This window comes from Passer domesticus, chromosome 9 (assembly GCF_036417665.1).
Source record: "Passer domesticus isolate bPasDom1 chromosome 9, bPasDom1.hap1, whole genome shotgun sequence".
Lineage (NCBI taxonomy): Eukaryota > Metazoa > Chordata > Aves > Passeriformes > Passeridae > Passer > Passer domesticus.
In genome coordinates this window covers 27,826,463-27,843,497 of record NC_087482.1, presented here as the reverse complement: position 1 = coordinate 27,843,497, position 17,035 = coordinate 27,826,463, and the positions used below count along the sequence as shown (strand labels likewise).

Below are 17,035 nucleotides of genomic sequence, written 5' to 3'. Positions count from 1 at the left end.
GGGCAGTTGCTCTGACAGCAGAGTTTTATCCCGTGCCAGAATAAATCCCTCACTGTAAGTGCAAAGAAACACTGAGCATATTTACAAAACAGAATAAATCTCCCAGTTTATCTGGAGCAGGGCCTCTCACAACCTGCAAGACAAAAACCAGACAATTTCAGTCCCAAAAGCCAAGTTCTCAAGTGTTTCCTGAAGATGACTATTTTGAGATTTCTAGGGAAAATTTACCACATCATAAATCTCTAAGGGTGTAATTGCTGTTAACATTCTCAGGAACTTGAAGTTAATTTTTCCATGTGAAGGTGTTTGACCTGTGGCTGAAAAACTGACCACCCACATGGGCAGGTAGGGCATTCACCTGCACTTAAACAGGTTTCCCAGAGAAAAATGGCATGTTGAAACTATAATGGCAATTTTATATGGGATAAAATTTTATTTTAATTGGATTTTTATATGGTTTATATATCCCAGAGCTCCATTTCTCAGAACCCAGCACTCTCCAAACAAAACACCCACCAGACTGTCAAAAAAAACCACCAAACAAAAAAGTCATTGAAGACAGATTAGCAAAGACACCATAACATCAATTATACCTCCATTCATTGGCTTATATTAAAGGCAGCACCAGAAAAATTGCCTGTATTAAATATTTCCTGTTTATATTAACAAAGCAATCCCCTAAGGACAAAAATAACACCCAAGAGATGAAGAAGCAACACAAAACAAATGTGGAGTCCAAGTTCAAACCTCAAAGCCAAAATCCTTGTGAGGGAGTATCAAACTCCACCTGCCTGACTCATTTCCTGACCCCTGACCTGAGGGAAAGGGGTGAGCCCATTAGAAATTCATTTGTAAATGCTTTTATAACTGCACACATGGGGCTGGGACCCACCTCCCTCCTTCTTCAGCTCCATGAATGCTTAGGATGTTCTTAAGATGATTTTTTGCAGCTCAGCTTTTGCTTTGCAGATGTTTAATTTGAGACTAAAAAATAAGGGCTTCATTTTCCACTCCCAGAATCTATAGGTGCACAGCTTCATATTTATTGGGCTCAGTCAGGAATAGACACATTAATATGAATGTGAATATGAATATTAATATAAATAATATAAATAATAATATAAATAATATAATAGCATATATATGAACTCAATGTTTTAGTAATTTTAAAAAGAGAGACAACCAAAAAAGAGAGAGGGGAATAAAGCCAATTCTACAAGTAGTTTTCAATGAGAAAATAAAACTTGTTAATTGAGTTTGGTGATATTAATAGTCTCCTGAATCAATAAATTATGCACAATAACTTAATGGTTTATGTGCATTGCAAGCAGCAAGTAATGGGATCATTAAAGACATAAATCTTACAGATATTTCAAATACGTGCTGGCAACAGAAGATTGCTTGCATCCAAAAGAATCAATAGAAGAAAATACAGAAAAATAACCCCATCACATATGTTAAATATCACAAATTACTACTTTTGGCATAATGGGCACCAAAAAGAATTCACAAAGATTTACTCATCTGCAAGGACAGATTAATTTGTTATGTATTATTTGTAATGTACTATGTATTCTTTATTATTTATTATTTTTATTTCATTTTAATTCATTAATTATTAATTATTATAAAGACAAATCTGCAAATTCAATCAAAAATCTTCTTTAATAATTGCTTGCAGAGCTCTGAAGTTTAATATGCAGAATTATAAACAAGAATAGTGGGCATGCAGACACAAGGAGCATTTAAACAAAGTTAAAAAACCCTGACAAGCACTCAAACCCTTGTACTATTATTAGCCTGTTGCTCAGTTTTCCCAAATAAAAAGTAATAGTGGTGTAAATCAAGAGGGTTCAGTGTCTCAGACCGTAATCCATTTGCTTTGTTTGAAATTCCATCAGAGCTTGTTTGAAATAGGATTTCTTCAGAATCCTCCAGCAGAAGTAGCCTGGGTTGGAAGGTTTTGAGAGGAAGCTTGAAAAGCCCGCTAAATTTGTGAGAGTATTTTGTGAAACTCTTATCTGCCAGCCTCTGTGAGCTTGTTCACACGTTTTGACAACTTTTGTGGCTTTGCCTGGCAATACAAATTACAATTTCAAAATAAATACAGAGCTCTGGGCATGCGACAATGGAGGCGCAGCCCCCAAGGTCCTTCCTGTGACAGCTGGAGCTCCTCCAGATGTGTGACCAGCTGGGTGACCTGGGGACAGGGAGGCCAAGGGCATCCTGGGGACATCAGGAAGGGTATTGCCAGCAGGTCAGGGAGGGACCCTGTCCCTCTGCCCAGCCCTGGGGGCACATCTGGAGCCATCCTGCCTCTCTGCCCAGCCCTGGGGGCACATCTGGAGCCATCCTGCCCCTCTGGCCAGCGCTGAGCAGAGACCAGAGAGGCTGTGGGATCTCCTCCCTGGGGATATTCCAGAGCTGTGTGCACACAATCCCATCCATGTGCCCTGGGATGACCCTACTGGAGCAGGTAGGTGGCACCAGCTGAGCACTGTGGTCACTTCCAACCTGAGCCATGCTGGGATTCTGTGTTTTATTTTGGTCCTTTCTACATAAATGCAAATTCCAGTTCTGCCTTCAGCAGCACAAAGCCCCTGGCATTCCAAAGGAGGGTAAATCCAGCTTGGAACAAACAGGTTTGCTGGGAGACAGGAACATCTCACAGCAGCACTTCAGCAGGGAGTTAAGGCCTCCATCTCTGGTGGTGCTTGCAGGAAGCATGGAAAAGGTCCAAAGGAGAATAAACACACGGAGCAGTTGCAAATCAGTGTTATATAAAAAGTTAAAAACATCCTGATTTACGGTGTGCTACCTGAAACCTGTTTGCACTCAGCAAAAAGGTCAAACAGCAAAGGAGGCTGAGCAGGAAACTGCTGCAGAAGCACCCTTGGGTGGGCAGTGGGACTGGGAGCTCACAACTTGCTCTTCAAATCCTGTGTACAGGCACCAGCAAGGAAAGACTTCCATCTTCTGCAGAGCCATTTTCCAGGCAAAGCCTCTCAGCACAGAATCCCAGCATGGCTCAGGCTGGAGGTGACCACAGGGCTCAGCTGGTGCCACCTCCCTGCCCCAGCAGGGCCACCTCAGGGCACATGGACAGGGTTGTGTCCACACAGCTCTGGAATGTCCCCAGAGAGGGACACTCCACACCCCCTGGACAGTCTGGTCAGTGCTGGGTCAATGCCCAGGGGAGAAGTTCTGCCTCCTGTCCAGGTGGAACTTCCTGGGCACCAGTTCCTGCCTGCTGCCTCTTCCATTTCTCAGCACCTCTGAGCAGAGCCTGGCCCCTGCTCTGACACCCAGGCTGGGTCCCAAAACCCAAACTGGGTTTATCATAACTGCAATGGGATAGGGGACAATTCTAGAGCAGAAAGATTGCCTTAGTAACACCAAGAAAAGAGTTAATGGATGTAACACTTTGCTGAGAGTTGCACTTTTTGGCAATGGATGTTATCCTCTTAGACTGAGGGCAGGACCATGGAGATTTCCTGTATTTTCCTGTTTGCTCATGGTGGAGAGCAATTGTGCAAAGTTTACAATACCTCCTCACCAGTTTCTCAAACAATGAAGTTACCAAGTGCCCAACAATGCTCTTTGCAAAAACATCATTGCATAAATTCCTTGTGACCTACATAACAAAAGTCCCCTTTGAACCCACAGAGAGTTTTGTGCAAGAGATTTCTAAACATTTCTTTAAATGAGTGAAAAATAAGCATGATCTTAAAGAAAGGAATGAATATTGGTAAGACAGTTGCAAAAAAATCTCCCAAGACCTGTGTGCACGTTTAACACAGAGCAGATGTACGTGAATCATAAAAACACCAGTTTAGATAAACATGCAATAACGTGTTACACATCTGGGATTTTTCTGGGTCTTGAAGTAGTTGTGAAAGAGCTCTACTAAAAGGAGCTCCAGGTACTGCAGTGCTGTGACCAGAGAAGGGTGACAGCCTGTGATTGATGAGGCTGGGACGGTCCCAGACCAGGAGGTGGTGTCGGATGCTCCGCAGACTCTCGGGTTACCTCGGGTGAATCCCACGCCAGCTTCCCGCACAGCCAGCTCATATTTCCACAGGTTTGCGGCCACCCCGAGGCTCTCCGGAGGGCGGGGAGAGCAGCGGAGCGCCGGAGCCGGGCTCTTCCCGGGACGGCGGAGCATCCCTCGGCAGCGAACCGGAGCGCCGGAGTCGGGCTCTTCCCGGGACAGCGGAGCATCCCTCGGCAGCGAACCGGAGCGCCGCGGCGGGACGGGGCCGGGTATCCCATCTCATCCACTGCCTGCCACGCTTCCCATCGCTTCCCACCGCATACCATCGCTCCCCACCGCATCCCATCAGATCCCATCGCATCCCATCTCATCCACTGCATCCCACCGCATCCCATCGCATCCCACCCCTTCCCATCCCTTCTCATCGCATCCCACCGCTTCTCATCGCCTCCCATCCCATCCCACCGCTTCCCATCGCATCCTCCGCCTCCACCGCGCCCCGGCCCAGCCCGGCCCGGCCCGGCCCAGCCCGGCCCAGCCCCGGGCAGGAGGAGCAGCGGCTCCTCCCGGCCGCGCTGCCCGAGCTGCCGCCGCCGCTGCCCGCTCTCCTGCTGCCTTCGGTGAGTGACCAGCGGCGGGGACAGCGAGGAGGGAGCTGGGGCAGCGGGAGGGATTGCAGGAACTGGAGGAATTGAGGAACTGGAGGAACTGGGGGAACTGTGGGAATTGGAGCTCGCTTGTCCCCCCTGAGCGCAGCGAGAGGAGTGGGGGGAGGAAAGCAAACAGGAGCAGCACAACTGACCAGCACACACACCCCGCTTTAGAGAACTCTCCCTCCGCATAAATCGGGAGCCCTCGGCAGATTCCGGCTGCTCCTTGCTCGGCGCATCCCAGCCCAGAGCAGCAGAGGGGAGCGGGGAGCAAAGGGTCTCCCGTGGGGGCAAACCCAGCCGAAGGAAAACCCCAAAAGTGCAGCAATAGCCTGTAGGAAGCCCAGGCAGCTTTCCCCCGAGGACACTTGTCCAAGCTGCAGCTCCAGCAGCCCCAAAGGTCCCCCCGGGGCACAGAGGAGTCGCTGCCGGTCAGGCCAGCAGGGGCAGAGCACGGCGGGGATGCTCAGGTGGAAATGGGAAGGAAGGGAAGGGAAACAGGGGATAAAGTCCCGGCTCCCCATTGTACTTAGCGGCCACTCTTGAATTCAGATGGTTTGGGGGTGTTGCTGTCTGCACAGAAAATATTGATGCTCTTGTTTCAAGCATCTCTCTGGTGAGGGAAGGGTAGACGGCAGGAGAAAACAGGCAGGGAGGGGTTGGTTCCTCGTTTAAGGGAGAACAGGGGCTTGGCTGAAGAAAGAGGACAAGAAAGATCTTAAACCTTCACCCTCTTCTTAAAACAGCTGTGCTCTTGTGAGGGAAAATCGTAAATGCATTATTTTCATACAGATCTTTCCTCAAATACAAGTCCAGCACATCCTAAGGGGGTTGACCCTACAGCAGGGACATGGCCTGCCCTAAACCTTATCCCATCCTTGATGGAGCCTTCCTTTACAGACAGGAATGATGGAGAGGAATGGGAATTCCTGGATAAGCTGTTTTTTTAAGTTTTTACCTGCACAACACCAGGCTCTCTCGCTGTTATGAAACCCTGTGCCCCTTTGCCATCTGTTTAATCCAACAAGAAGCATTAAAACTGCCTGAAAAAAAAAAAAAATAAAAAAAGGGAGCATGTTTAAGTTAGATGAGTATTTCTATAAAGGACAAACTTTGTATTTTCAATGAGTTATTGCTAAAATATGAAGGAACTCATCAAATTACTGCAGTAAATTCACCAGATGTTTGAAGAGACTGAAAATACAGGTTTCAAATTAAATATGAAAGAAAGAAAAAAAAAAGTGACCTAAAATAAATCTTTCAGTAACAGGGTTTACTTTTATTGCCAGTACATGGAGAGTGACTCCTCACACCCACTAGGACTTTTAAATCTGTGCACTTTTTGGATGTTTTTCATACAGTTCCAAAGCACCAAAAGCTCACTTGAGCTGAACTCAAGTAAATCCCCAAAGAGTTTTCGCAGTGATCAACCTCACCACTGACAGAACTCCCAGCTCTTACTCAGATACACTGTTTTTTAATTTTGTGAGTAGTGATCTCCCAAGCCACTTGCAAAGAACCAGACATTAATGTTTGGATGACAGGGTGAGTTACATTTTTCAAATTGTATTTCTGATGCAGAGGGATTAAACCCACCAAGGTTTACAGTTGTCAGGGGTTGGAGTCAGTAGTAGCACAAGGTGGAGTCCAAAAAAATCAAGGTTTTTTGCTATCCTAGTAGGAAAGATGCCCTGTTAGTCTGAGTTGGGATAACAGATTGTAAACCCAGACCAGAAAGGCACAACTGCAGCCGCTCAGCTCTAAAGGAGCCACATTGCTGGGAAATTCTCTTTTGTTTATAAGGGATTTTACAGCTCAAGGGTTTATTTCCTGCATCACAGCACAGAGGACTTTTCTTCCACTACAACAGTGATTTCACACGTCTGGCACCTACAGCAAATTCCCTTTCTACACACAAGTAATGGAGCAAAGAATATAAGACAGAACAGCAGTAGTTAAAGAAAATTACATTTAAATACTGTTTTACTAAGAGATCACACTGATGACCAATTAGTTGATATTGATAATGTTTAGACTAGCTGGGAAAATTAATACCATATCTGGAAGCTTTGGGATTCTTGTCAAGATGAGTTTTTCCTCCAATCTCTTGGTAAAAATAATCCGTATTTGGGAAATGCTATCACAAGAACAAGACTGGATTTGTCATGGAAAAACTGACATTTAGCACAGCTCAAGCTAGAAAACTGAGCTGCTAAAAGAGGAGTTTCATGGAAGTCTGGGCTTACATTTGGAAGGCCAAAACATTCTTTGGAATGCATCCATCTTCTGTTAGCTCTTTATAATATTAATAGAATATAGGCCAAGAAAGTTGTTAAAAAAATGCCAGCCAGTGTCAAAAAAAGCCTGTATATATCTCCTAATAATTTCAGGTTAAGGCTGAAACTTAAAAATAATAAATTTACTTAGGAAAAAAATAGAGAAAACACAGTGGTGTTGTAAAAAATTGTTTAATTAAGTAGCTGGTAATGCTGCTTGAAGGATACTGAAGCTACATTTCCAATCTGTCCTGGCAGGACTGAGACATTGTCATTTGAGTGGGAACAACAGGCAGGTTTACCAAGTTTTTTCATTTACTTTTTATCAAAAATATTCCTTCAGTATTGGCAGGCATTGAATAGGGACTGTTCCCTTACAGAGAAATAAATGAGGTTTTGAGAGGGAAATTAATCAAATTTCTAACATGTTACTACTTTCAACAAATCAAGAATAATTATGGGGGAAAAAGTGACTAGAAATAAATAAGTCTCTTAAGTACAACAGAGCTAGTAAAGGCTGTCTGAATTAAAATCTCACTTTCGGCTTGAATTTAGTTTGATGAACAAGAATTTTGCTCTTTGGAGCTGTAATTTCTTAAAAATCTGTCAGCAAGAGATGTGCCAGATTCTCGAAACTTTCTCCCACTCAGTCAGGGCTTAATAGATTGCACCTGCACTAAAGAGGCACTGAGGCTTCCACTCAGCATCTCCCAGTAGATTCTTGCTCCTTGGAAATGTAATACAGTAACAAATCATGATTGCTGAGCCTCCCTGTAGAAAAAGCTCTTCACAGACAGTAAAAATTAAGGAGGCATTTCACAGTGAGGTCAGGATTTAGAATTTCCACAAAGCAATCCAAGATTTTGGGCTGTTTGGCTTTTTTTTTTTTTTTTAAATCTGTTCTTAGTGAACTTTGTTTCAGTGTAATTAAACTGTGCAAACGTTAAAGCCCATTTATTCATTATTATTGCTTTCTTCTACTGGCAACTGAGTTAGAGATAAGGAATGACATCAGTAGCTCCTGAAGAAAGGGCACATTAACCTGCTTTGGAGCAGGAGCAGCCCTGATCAATTCTGCAAGTTGTTTCCTAAATCCTGCCCTATCCAACCTCAGCAGTGCCAAGGAGAAGGTTTGGAAAGCAGTGAACACCATTTATTGTGTTCTGCTGTTTTATTCACAGAATCCCAGAACTGTTAGGGCTGGAAGGATCTCTGGAGGTCATCTAGTCCAGACCCAAATGCAGTTAATGCATTCCATATGCAACCAAGGAGAGCTGTCTAACCAGGCAGCTTTCTTTGCTGGTATTTTTTCCAGTTGAAGACTCAGTTAAAGTTGTTTTTTCTCCCTTTATTTTGCCATACATTTAAATGGAAGTACATGGGGGTGAAGATCAGTCATTCCAGCTTCTTACATCAGCTCCTTGCCCCTACACCTAGACACACCTGAAGAGTTAGAGACAAAGACACAGTATGTAACCACTTTCCAGCCACGCTGGTTTAACTTCCATGGAGCCATTTCTGTCCTCAAAATCCATGGAGCCATTTCTGTCCTCAACATCCATGGAATCATTTCTGTCCTCAACATCCATGGAATAATTTCTGTCCTCAGCATCCATGGAATCATTTCTGTCCTCAACATCCATGGGACAATTTCTGTCCTCAGCATCCATGGAATCATTTCTGTCCTCAACATCCATGGAATAATTTCTGTCCTCAACATCCATGGAACAATTTCTGTCCTCAACATCCATGGAGCAGTTTCTGTCCTCAGCATCTATGGAATAATTTCTGTCCCCAACACCCACAGAGCCATTTCTGTCCTCGTTCTCAGGAGATGCTCAAGGGCTCTGTGAGCTGTGAGCAGCTGCCACAGAGGAATTGTCCTGGCAGAGCCTGAAGGAATCCAGGATCTCAGCACTTCCCAGGGTGCTCCTGTCTCCTCTGCCTATGGATGCTGCTGGCACCAAGGACACAGGTCCTCTCCCAACACCCACCTGTGAGTAAAGCCCAGGCAAAAAGGAATTTGACCTCTCATAAGGCAGCACAAACCATTTGAGCTTAAACCCTGATTACTGGAATGAAAAGGATAAAGTTAAATGAAGTATTGCATCACTGAATTTCAATAGGAAATGCTGATTATTGAACAACCTGCTGTATTGTGTTGCTCTGGCCATGTTTAGAGTTATGAGGATGAGAAATCCCATGCATACCTCAATGCTAGTTGTGTAAATACTTTGAGCAAATATATTCACAGTCTCAATTTCCTTCCTTATTGCTTTGAGAGATTTACCAGAACATAAACTCAGACAAGCTATGAAATGGCACAGAATGTGTGTCACCCTCACAGACATTTTTCATCAACGGACAGGAGGCAGAATTTTGTCAGTTATCATTTGCTCCAAGATGTAAAATATTATTAATCAATCCTGCACCATGGATCAATACATGAAGTTAGCAGTTGGGAAGTAGAAGATGCTTATTAATCCTGAAAAATCCCATTATTTTGCATTTAATCTCAAATAGGTCTGGCATCTTTAAATGTTTGAAATCCTTGTGAGCCTAAATTGTGTAGGAAGAGATTACTCATTACCTATAATTGGAATGACTGCCTACTGACTGCCAACTGCTGAATACTCAAACTATTAGAGGGAGGTTGTAAATAAGCACTGGCTCATTTAAATTATTTAGTACAAAATATGTTAATATTGCTTTTTACTAGCACATTTTAAATTGGTTTGCCAATATGGAGTTTATGTTATGGTTCATGATCAGCTGTTTAATGAGATATAATGAATTAAAACTGTGAGGAATTAAATTTCTTCTTCAGATTGTGGGATCAGAAAGAGATTAAGCCCTATGAAAACTATTTGGGATTGTTTAGTGGGGTTTCCTAAAACACAAATTACATGTATGTAAAATGTTGTAAAAATTCGTTATTTAGGAAAGCTCTAAAAGCTGAGGCACAAATTAGCTTTATTATCTTATTACTATAACAACTGAGTAGGTTTTTTTTTCCCTTCCACTAGTTCTGGAAATAAAAATCCCCAAGCAACCCAACACATTTTCATGCAGGAGTGCAAACCATGACTGAACATCCAAGGCCTGGACGCCCCCTCCGATTCTCACTCTGCGTGCCCGTAAAAAGATGTTCAACAACACAACAGAGGCCTCCAGCAACGCTCCCCCAGCCCTCCTCGGCCTGTTCCTGGGAAGCATTTCCCTGGTCACCATTGTCATGAACATCCTCGTGCTGTGTGCCGTGAGGACGGAGAAGAAGCTGCAGACTGTGGGTAATCTGTACATCGTGAGCCTCTCCATCGCCGATCTGATCGTGGGGGCAGCCGTGATGCCCCTGAACATCGTGGACCTGCTGAGCCCCGAGTGGCCCCTGGGGCTGGCAGCCTGCTTGTTCTGGCTCTCCATGGATTACGTGGCCAGCACGGCCTCCATTTTCAACCTCTTCATCCTGTGCATGGACCGGTACCGCTCGGTGCAGCAGCCGCTCCGGTACCTCAAGTACCGCACCAAGATGAGAGCCTCGCTGCTCATCCTGGGGGCCTGGCTGCTCTCCTTCACCTGGGTCATCCCCATCCTGGGCTGGCACGCTTTTGCCAACAACGGGCAGAGGAAGGTGGAGGAAAACAAGTGTGAGACGGAGTTCTTCAAAGTCACCTGGTTCAAAGTGCTGGCGGCCATTTTCAACTTCTACCTGCCCTCCCTGCTGATGCTGTGGTTCTACTGCAAGATCTTCAGGGCTGTTCGAAAGCACTGCCAGCACCGGGAGCTCAGCAATGGGTCCCACTGGTCTTCCATGGAAAAAAACACCACACATGACACCAGGATGAAGGATAAGAAAAGTATTTGTCCCCAGGAGCAAATCTTAGGTGGGAACACCACTGGTGCAGACAAGCAAAGCTCCCCAGAGCTCCAAAAAGTGGAGGCAAAGCTTCATTTCAGCCATCCTGACAGGGCTTCAAAGGCCCTGAGTAATGGGAAGGTCCTGAAGTGGAGCTGTTTCTCTCTCACCACAGCCAAGCCTGAGCCTGGCTTGGATAAAGCAGGGAAGAGCGGGGCGTGTGCCACGAAAAAAACTGGGAATAAGGAGCAGCCTGGCTGCCAGGACAGCGACTCCAGCGGGGCATCAGACAACCACACCTTCACTGAGGTGCCCCCCCAGGCACAGCCCAGCCCCTGCTACCCTCAGGGAAGGACCCAGAGCAGGGAGTCCAGGGGAATGACATTCCTGAGGAAAACCTGGCACGCCCTGCACGGCCATCCCAGGAGCACCCAGCGGCACTGGAACAGGGAGAGGAAGGCAGCCAAGCAGCTGGGGGTGATCATGGCAGCCTTCATGCTCTGCTGGATCCCCTACTTCGTGCTCTTCATGGTGATAACGTTCCACGACCACAAACAGCTCTCAGAACTGCACAGGGTCACCATATGGCTGGGCTACATCAACTCCACCTTAAACCCATTCCTCTATCCTCTCTGCAACCAGAATTTCAAGAAGACTTTCAAAAAGATCCTCCGCATTCATTGATGCTGGTCTGGGGTTTTGGAGCTCAAGTGCAGCTCAGGAGTTTGACCAAAATAAATGTTCCTGTTTCAAAGGATGGTTACAGTAAAAGACTTTGGCAGACTGTAATCGGTAAATAAGTGGTAGTAAAAGTGGGAAATGTGTATTTAATAGTTTTAACACATTTGAAGAGCAACTTCAGGTCAAGAATCTGAAAAACTCAAGGTCAATACATGAACTGTTACACCGTTGTAACCATTTGTGACCACTACTTCCATTACAGAAATGGAGACACAAACTTCTTCAGTGATTATAAATTATTCAGCCACAGAAAAGGAAGAAATCACATTTCTGTTATTGGCCAAAAACCTTTTTCTCTTTCAACTTACTCCATCAAACACATTGCTTGTGAAGTGAGATTTGCAAGTGGAGGTACTTTGCACAGTCAAAGAAAGAACTTACAACTGTTTAAAAAAACTCCCCTATTTATTTATAGCTTCCTCTAAAGCACAAACTTTTCATCAAATGTCAAGTTTTAGTGTGAATCCTACTGTATCTCTTTGATATCATGCTTATATTAACTGATACACTAACTTTGCTGAAAAAAGTAGATTTTTTACGTCCCAAAAGAATTTCCATGCTCAATATACTGTCACCATCTGCTCCAGAAGGGTGTGATGCTGTTTCTAGACTTGAAGAATATAGTTGATTATACATGAAATATGTTTACCTTTTCTACCCTTTGTGTTTAATTGTATTTCATAAATCTTGCTGTCAAATATTTCAGGAGAAAAACACAATAATTGAATACTCGGTGTTGGAAAAGAGACCAAGAAGATGTTGGAGTGCAACTGAAAGCTGGGCTGGCTTTGAAGTCACAAAGAAAAATGAAAGTTCTCTCATTCCTTTTGTTGTGCTGATGAATTTCCCACATTCTGAACAGTTTCTTAATTGTATTTAAAGGATTCAATATTAAATCAAGCCGTAATATATCTGCATTTTAATATATTGGGGAAACGTGATAAAGGAATAAACTTAAATTCAGGCTATATCAGTGTATCATGCAAGGTTCAGAGATTAATTGATTTTGGTTTCAACTTGCACTCAGGAAAAACTGCAATTAGGAAACTTAAACCTAGGAGAAATCAGGCAAAATGCAGAGAGAGAACATAAAACCAACAAAATTCATTGCAGAATTCAGACAAGTTTTTACTGCAGGAGGAACACCTGCACAAGTAGTAAAATGAACCTTTTTGGAGTAGAGAACAGAACCTTTTGAAACCCACGCTCTAATCCCTGGCCTTCCACAAACAATTGCTGAGGTTCACAGCCATTAAATTGGTTTTTTTCTATTCTGATTTGCAACAGCAATTCTGATCAAAATTTAGATGACTCCTGAGGAAATAAAAGCCAGCCACATTTATTAGTGCTGAAAAACACTCTTACCCAAGGGCTGCTGAGAGTTTTCAAGAAATCTGTCCTGTTGATCATGAAAATTGCCTTTTCTGACCTTAAAATGTACTAATACACTAATACATTACAAAACCTCAGCAAGATCATTGAAAATTGGTCTAAAAATTATGGTGACTGTGACAATAAAAACCTTTGGTAAAAATAAAGAACATTTAAACAGCTAAACCCAGGAAAATAAAGCTGCCTGAATATTTTTTTTTAATCTCAAGAAATTTTACCCATGATCTTTGTGTAACTGTGTTAACAGCAAAGACAGAGGATTTGTGATAGCCACATTTTATAGTTGTAAGATAACAATAAAATAGGGAAATTGAACAGTGCCTATTTAAAATAGCAAGTAACTAAGAAAATGTCTGGGTTTATTTCACTGAACAGGAAGTTCCAGTGGCTTTGGATGTGAGGGAAGCAGAGGAAAGCAAATTACAGTAAGAAGTGGAGAAGCCTCCCACCAACTTGGGGCAAGGCTCAAGAGAATATTTCAGGTGTGGTTTCCTGTAAAATGTTTTCAGCCTTTTCCAGTTGACAACCAAGGTCAGAGGACACGGAGCTTCAGAGAACACAATGAGAGTCTGGGGATTTCTTGGAGAGGTGAAAAACAAGTTCATTCTCTTATGAACATTTAAAAAGTTTAATAAAGGACAATAGGAGACAAGGAGCACAGAGCAAAGGTTATTATGGCTGGGTGCATCTTGGTACCCAGCCAAGAGCTCACCTGCCAGTTTGGAAACACCCTTTAGATACTATTTCTATTGCATCAGCCTGTTACATATTCACAAAAAAATTATAAAGTAACTTTTTCAGTTAAAAGTTACTTTTACATGGTAAACTTTTCCCCAAACTAGTTTACATGTTCCAAGAACTGTTTAGCATGGCTCCTCCTCGGTTCCACCTTTTTAGAGCACATACATTCCTTGGTTGTGGTTTTGGTCCATTCTTATCACCTCCAGTTATGGGCTTTGGTCCATAACTGTCCATATTTTGATCCAAAATATGGTCCATATTTCCTTCAGAAGGTGAGTGCTGATTGAAATAAACGGGCAGGAGATCTTTGTCCTTTTTAAAGCCTTTATTAAAAAGAATCAGCTCAGGTGGGGAGAAATCGACAGGTCGCGCCCACGCTGCCGGAGCTCCCAGGAGTGGCACAGAGGAGGAGGATGATGCAGCTGTGTCTGCTGGTCTGCAGGCAGAGCTGGGGATTCTGTCCTCACCAGAGATTAGGAGATTCCGCCTTTTTGGTCCAACACCTCGGGTCCTCTCTCTAGTCAACATCCTTTGAGGTTAGGGTGAGAAGCAAAAAGGATCCAAGCAGGCACTGGACTATGCTCCCATCCTTAGACATCACCTAGGTCCCCTAGTTCTATGTTGGCTCCTTGTTTTTAGGGGTTTTCCTGGAAAACTGCAAAATTTGGTGCAATGCATTTCTCATCTGCATACCGGCTCTGATGCCACTGCCATTCTCCTGGTACCTGCAGGGTCCCTGTGTCACTCCCTGGTAAGCATCAGGGGGACTGTGGTTAATCACCAACCATTAAGAGGTAATTGAAGAAGAACTCTTAACAATGAGGCTAACTTAACAGCAACTGGTCCAACTAAACTCTGCAACCTTAAAAAAATAGATAACTTTTTATTCGTAACAAAATCCATTTTAACACTGGCGGAAGGCCAGTATGACAGCATGTGTCCCTCACAAACCCTGGCGGGGACCGAGGAGCGCCGGGGCAGCAGCACCTGGCTGCCGGGCCCGCCGGGAATCCCATGGGGCTCTCCCACACCGGCAGCAGGGCCGCACACACCAGGGAGAGGAAACACCAGCGCAGGGGCGCGTTTGGGCGTTTTAACACCGTCTAAAAGGGAGTTAAATTAAATTATTAGATTTTCTGAGCGCTCTGCGGTGTGCCGGGGCAGTAGGAGCAGCACACGGCAGCGGACACACGGACGGCTCTGAGCGCTGAGGGACGCGGGCCAGCCGACCGCGCCGAGGCGGGGGATGCTACTGAGGGAGGGCGGGCGGGCACCGCCGCAACCCGCCGGGACTGGGACCGGGACCGGGACCGAGATGGAGATGGGGATCGGGATGAGGACCGGGGCCGGCCCTCCCACCGTGCCTCGCACGCCATCACCCCGCGCCGCCCGGCTGTCACATGCGCCGGGCTGCGGTAACATCACCGGCGTGCGCCGGCCGGGGATGCCGGAAGTGCGGAGCGAGCGGCGCAGCCGGTGAGGGGGAGCGGGGATGGAGCGGGGATGGAGCGGGCGGGTCCTGCCGGCCCCGGGCACCGCCACCGGCACTGCCACAGCCCACGGCACCGGCACCGCCTCCGCCGGGTCACAGCCCCGGCACCGTCCCCGCAGTGCCCCTTGCACCCCTCGCGGTCGGTGTGTCCGGGCCTCACCGGCTCCCCGGGGCCGCAGTCGCGCGTAGACGCGGAGGGAGCTGCCCAGTGCCGGCCGGCCGGGGCCGTGTCAGTGTGTGAGGCCGGTTCCTTGTCAGTGTGCGGGGATGGTGCCATGCCCATGTTCGGTCCCGGTGCCGTGTAGCTCCTCTGTCAGTCCGTGTGGCTGTGCAGGGCCGGTCCCGGTGCCATGTGGCTGTGCCATTCCCGTGTCCCTGTCCCGTTCCCGTGTGACTGTGCCATTCCCGTGTCCTTGTCCCGTTCCCGTGTGGCTGTGCCATTCCCGTGTCCGTGTCCCGTTCCCTGTGCCATTCCCGTGTCCGTGTCCCGTTCCCTGTGCCATTCCTGTGTCCGGTCCTGTTCCCGTGTGGCTGTGCCATTCCCATGTCCAGTCCCGTTCCCGTGTGGCTGTGTCCGTGTCCCGTTCCCTGTGCCATTCCCGTGTCCGTGTCCCGTTCCCTGTGCCATTCCCATGTCCGGTCCCGTTCCCGTGTGGCTGTGTCCGTGTCCCGTTCCCTGTGCCATTCCCGTGTCCGTGTCCCGTTCCCTGTGGCTGTGCCGTGTCCGTGTCCCGTTCCCTGTGGCTGTGCCGTGTCCGTGTCCCGTTCCCTGTGGCTGTGCCATTCCCGTGTCCGTGTCCCGTTCCCTGTGGCTGTGCCGTGTCCGGTCTCTGTCCCGGTGCCGTGCCCGGTGCCGGTGCCGCCGTGCCCACGCCGGCCGTGTGTGTCCCGCAGGGCTCCCGCCGGGCCATGGCCGCCGCCCGCTCGCTGCCGGGCCGTGCCGGGCCGTGCCCGCTGCAGTTCGCTCCGTTCAGCAGCGCGCTGGACGCCGGCTTCTGGCACGAGCTGACCCAGAGGAAACTCACCCAGTACCGGCTGGACGAGACCCCCAAGCTCATCAAGGGCTACTACTACAACGGTGAGCACCCACTCTCAGCTCTGCTGCCTCGGGCTCTCCTCTCAGTGTGTTCTGCTCCTCCGCCGTGTTTCAGATGTTTGCTGAAACACTAGAAAGAGTGGCTGGGGGTTTTGTATGTTCCACTGTCATTTACATCAACAAAAAATGGAAATAACCCGAATGTTTTGGTTTAAAAGGAGCTTTGTTGCTGCTTTTTTGTCCAGGTGATCCTTTGGGTTTGCCAGCTCGCTTGACACTGGAGTTTAGTGCCTTTGATATGTAAGTACAGGCTGAGGTTTGCCTTCATTTCTGTGTGGAGACACTTTCCTGGCAAAAAATTGGTATATTAGTTACAGAAATCTACGTGAGAATAAATAACTCTACATGAGAATAAATAACTCTATGTGAGAATAAGTAACTCTACGTGAGAATAAATAAATAACCTTTTTACCAAAGGTTTTTGTTGTTACAGTCACCATCATTTTATGACCCATTTCCAATGGTCTTGCTGAGGTTTTGTCATGTGTTGGTACATCTTAAGGTCAGAAAAGGCAATTTTTATGAGTAAATAAATAAATTAATGAACTTCATAACAGTGGAGAAACTGCTTTGAGTCACAAAACAAAAAACCTCCTTCTGGCTGAATTTAATATATTCTGAATTCTCAGATTCACTCACTTTCTGCATGTATGTTTATATGAAATACTATTTTTTTCCCCCATCTCCTCAGCTTTTTTGCCTTAGGGAGGTTTTTTTAGTCATTTGACTCCTTCCCTTATAGGTTAATTAGGATTTCAGATAGTTTTTACAGTCCCTGGTTGTTACACTGCAATTTC

General features: G+C 46.0%; 2 protein-coding genes across 5 annotated transcripts in view; both read left to right on the top strand.

Annotated features, from left to right (window-relative positions):
- The first annotated feature begins 3,897 nt into the window (after positions 1–3,897).
- Positions 3,898–12,817, top strand: HRH1 (histamine receptor H1). 3 transcript variants are annotated; one of them, XM_064432223.1, is made up of 4 exons: positions 3,898–4,614; positions 8,296–8,388; positions 8,752–8,916; positions 9,947–12,817. In XM_064432223.1, exon 4 carries the CDS (start codon positions 10,066–10,068, stop codon positions 11,458–11,460), a length of 1,395 nt encoding a protein of 464 aa, XP_064288293.1. In that variant the 5' UTR covers positions 3,898–4,614; positions 8,296–8,388; positions 8,752–8,916; positions 9,947–10,065; the 3' UTR covers positions 11,461–12,817. The 3 variants fall into 3 exon arrangements, with proteins under 3 accessions (XP_064288293.1, XP_064288294.1, XP_064288295.1); XM_064432224.1 differs by having other exon boundaries at positions 8,296–8,916; XM_064432225.1 differs by lacking the exon at positions 3,898–4,614 and having other exon boundaries at positions 7,811–8,388.
- A 2,235-nt stretch (positions 12,818–15,052) lies between these two features.
- ATG7 (autophagy related 7) overlaps positions 15,053–17,035 on the top strand; it is a 76,746-nt gene continuing 74,763 nt past the window's right edge. For both annotated transcript variants that reach the window (XM_064432221.1, XM_064432222.1), the window contains exons 1-3: positions 15,053–15,126; positions 16,037–16,220; positions 16,424–16,478. In XM_064432221.1, coding sequence (XP_064288291.1) covers positions 16,052–16,220; positions 16,424–16,478 — 224 coding nt within the window. In that variant the 5' untranslated portion in view covers positions 15,053–15,126; positions 16,037–16,051. The remainder of the gene's footprint in view (positions 15,127–16,036; positions 16,221–16,423; positions 16,479–17,035) is intronic.